This window comes from Oncorhynchus mykiss, chromosome 18 (genome assembly GCF_013265735.2).
Source record: "Oncorhynchus mykiss isolate Arlee chromosome 18, USDA_OmykA_1.1, whole genome shotgun sequence".
NCBI classification, from domain to species: Eukaryota; Metazoa; Chordata; class Actinopteri; order Salmoniformes; family Salmonidae; genus Oncorhynchus; species Oncorhynchus mykiss.
The window spans coordinates 73,532,981-73,536,690 of record NC_048582.1 but is presented as its reverse complement, the minus strand read 5'-3'; the positions used below and the strand labels follow the sequence as shown (position 1 = coordinate 73,536,690).

Here is a 3,710-nt window from a genome sequence, read left to right as displayed (position 1 = left end):
AACCTGATGTGATGATTCCTAACCAGACAGTTTATAACCTGATGTGATGGTTCATAACCAAACAGTTTATAAACTGATGTGATGGATCCTAACCAGACAGTTGATAACCTGATGTGATGGTTCCTAACCAGACAGTTGATAACCTGATGTGATGGTTCCTAACCAGACAGTTGATAACCTGATGTGATGGTTCCTATCCAGACAGTTTATAACCTGATGAGATGGTTCCTAACCAGACAGTTTATAACCTGATGTGATGGTTCCTAACCACAGTATATAACCTGATGTGATGGTTCCTAACCAGACAGTTTATAACCTGATGTGATGGTTCCTAACCAGACAGTTTATAACCTGATGTGATGGTTCCTAACCACAGTTTATAACCTGATGTGATGGTCCCTAACCAGACAGTTTATAACCTGATGTGACGGTTCCTAACAAGACAGTTTATAACCTGATGTGATGGTTCCTAGCCACAGTTTTTAACCTGATGTGATGATTCATAACCAGACAGTTTATAACCTGATGTGATGGTTCCTAACCACAGTTTATAACCTGATGTGATGGTTCCTAACCATACAGTTTTTAACCTGATGTGATGGTTCCTAATCAGACAGTTTATAACCTGATGTGATGGCCCATAACCAGACAGTTTATAACCTGATGTGATGGCCGCTAACCAGACAGTTTATAACCTGATGTGATGGTCCCTAACCATAGTTTATAACCTGATGTGATGGCCCCTAGCCAGACAGTTTATAAGCTGATATGATGGTTCCTAACCAGACAGTTTATAACCTGATGTGATAGTTCCTAACCAGACAGTTTATAACCTGATGTGATGGTTCCTAACCAGACAGTTTATAACCTGATGTGATGGTTCCTAACCAGACAGTTTATAACTTGATGTGATGGTTCCTAACCAGACAGTTTTAACCTGATGTGATGGTTCCTAACCAGACAGTTTATAACCTGATGTGATGGTTCCTAACCAGACAGTTTATAATTTGATGTGATGGTTCCTAACCAGACAGTTTATAACCTGATGTGATGGTTCCTAACCAGACAGACTATATTATGCACTACTTTAGACCAGGGTCTATAGGGTAGTAGTGCACTACTTTAGACCAGGGTCTATAGGGTAGTAGTGCACTACTTTAGACCAGGGTCTATAGGGTAGTAGTGCACTACTTTAGACCAGGGTCTATAGGGTAGTAGTGCACTACTTTAGACCAGGGTTTATAGGGTAGTAGGGCACTACTTTAGATCAGGGTCTATAGGGTAGTAGGGCAGTACTTTAGACCAGGGTCTATAGGGTAGTAGTGCACTACTTTAGACCAGGGTCTATAGGGTAGTAGTGCACTACTTTAGACCAGGACCTATAGGGTAGTAGTGCACTACTTTAGACCAGGGTCTATAGGGTAGTAGTGCACTACTTTAGACCAGGGTCTATAGGGTAGTAGTGCACTACTTTAGACCAGGGTCTATAGGGTAGTAGTGCACTACTTTAGACCAGGGTCTATAGGGTAGTAGTGCACTACTTTAGACCAGGACCTATAGGGTAGTAGTGCACTACTTTAGACCAGGATCTATAGGGTAGTAGTGCACTACTTTAGACCAGGGTCTATAGGGTAGTAGTGCACTACTTTAGACCAGGGTCTATAGGGTAGTAGTGCACTACTTTAGACCAGGACCTATGGAACTCTACACTCTCAGAACAAAAGGGTTCCAAAAAGGGGGTTCTTCAGTTGTCCCCTAGGAGAACCTTTTTGGTTCCTGGTAGACCCTCTGTGGAAAGGGTTCTACATGGAACTGACAAGGGTTCTAATCTGGAACTCAAAATAGTTATTCCAAAACGGGTTCTCCTATGTAAACAGCTGAAGAACACGTTTAGGTTCTAGATAGCACTTCTAAGAGCGTGTGACTTGCTGTTCAACATGGATTCCTACGACTGGAAGCCCGATTCTTATTAACTCAATTAAAAACGCTACAAACACAAACAACAAGGCAATGCATACTCCATGTGCAGGCTACAGTAGGTCATCAGGATGTCGTACTCTCAGGGACATCTGACATTTGTTTTGTGGCTGTTAAAGATGGCCTCACTGCGGAATTACTTCTGGTCTGGAAAACCACTCTGATGTATTGGACATGTGTGGTGTGATATGTCCCTCTCTCTCCCTGTGTGTGTGTGTGTGTTTCACACGCACTGAGACACAAACACACAGACACACACACACACACACACACACACACACACACACACACACACACAACATTCTAGCAAAGGTTTGCATAATCTCAAACACCTATATGAGTGCTTTAGATACCGACTCCACATCACTCTTCCCGTGACCCTCAATGTTATTTTGTATGTTTTAATGAATGGTTCGGAGCGCGCGTTCATCCGGTTATATCGGGCTGGCTGAACGAAACTAAAGCCTCGCGCCCACCTGTCGCTGTGACACACGAATAGAAAACCCACCCGGCGACTAGTCATGCAGGAATACGATAAACCACTGTCTGCAGCTAAATATGCTGCGGTGGTGATATACGTGGAGAAAAAAAGCCGAGAGAGAGAGAGAGAGACAAATATAGACAAACAAATACTGTTGAGTGGCTTTGACATCGGTGTTATACCACATATGCTTGCGGCCACGCAATTATCCTTGCCTGTCTGCAAAATCAAACCGCGTTCGCGGTTGATGTTAAAAAAAAATAGCCCAACAGGTAAAGTTTGTGACTGACACGACATTGCCAAGTTTATATATGAACAAACAAAAAGAACATTGACATGCATTAATCCAGAATAAAATAGGTGTGGCAAAATTAAAACATTGCAAACCTTATGCGGGGCTCTAAGTAGCCGGTGGACTCCTGCTATCTGATTGATAAGAGGGATATCTTCTCGGAACGTGTAGTGCGGTGCTCGGGTCGGCTCCGGGAAATTGGTGCTGTTGAATGGATCGGTATCGTCTAAAAACTGGACCCTGCAGACAAACGTAGCCATGATATATCCATCCAAGAGGCTCCTCCGATGAGGGGGAAACTAACCGAGGTTAATGATTAGACCCGTCGCCTAGCAAGGAGCACTGTCTCTCCTGCTGCCTGTAACAACAAACAAAAAAACAGCAGGTTGCCAAGTTTGATCAGCTCTCTGGTTGGGTGGGCTACTATAATCAGACTTCGTGTGGGTGACTTCTCGTGAAGTCTGGTTGGACCGGTATAAGAAACTGTTTTGGTTCGCTGGTTGGTTAGTGCGGTCTATAGGGAGAACCGATTTGTCCTGTTACTCTGCCCTGTGACGGTGTCACTGTGGAGTCGCTACTGGCTCACAGCAGGTGGCCAATGACACGAGAGGCTGGCAAGGTGCTGGAGAGAGAGAGAGAGACAACCAGCGAATAACAAACACCATTGTAAATACAACCTATATTTATGTTTATTTTTTTCCCATTTTGTATTTTAACTATTTGCACATCGTTACAACACTGTATATAGACATAATATGAGATGTGAAATGTCTTTATTCTTTTGGAACTTTTGTTAGTGTAATGTTTACTGTTCATTTTGTATTGTTTATTTCACTTTTGTTTATTATCTATTTCACTTGCTTTGGCAATGAAAACACATGTAAAGCCCCTTATATTGTAATTTAATTGAGAGCGAAGGATAGTGCATTGAATTGAGAGAGAGCTTAGCCTGTATGGGTC

General features: G+C 42.8%; 1 protein-coding gene across 4 annotated transcripts in view; it reads right to left on the bottom strand.

The window, feature by feature from the left end:
- The window catches only part of LOC110496757 (FH1/FH2 domain-containing protein 3), a 188,305-nt gene extending 184,963 nt beyond the window's left edge, over positions 1 to 3,342 (bottom strand). For 3 of the 4 annotated variants that reach the window (XR_005037551.1, XR_005037552.1, XM_036953662.1), the window contains exon 1: positions 2,846 to 3,341. Coding sequence is in view for 2 of the 4 variants with exons in the window: in XM_036953662.1 (XP_036809557.1) it covers positions 2,846 to 3,010 (165 nt within the window). In the remaining 2 variants the exon portion in view is untranslated. Of the gene's footprint in view, positions 1 to 2,845 lie in introns of all 4 variants that reach the window. The other variant, XM_036953663.1, reaches the window with a different exon arrangement.
- Between the last annotated feature and the right edge of the window lie 368 nt (positions 3,343 to 3,710).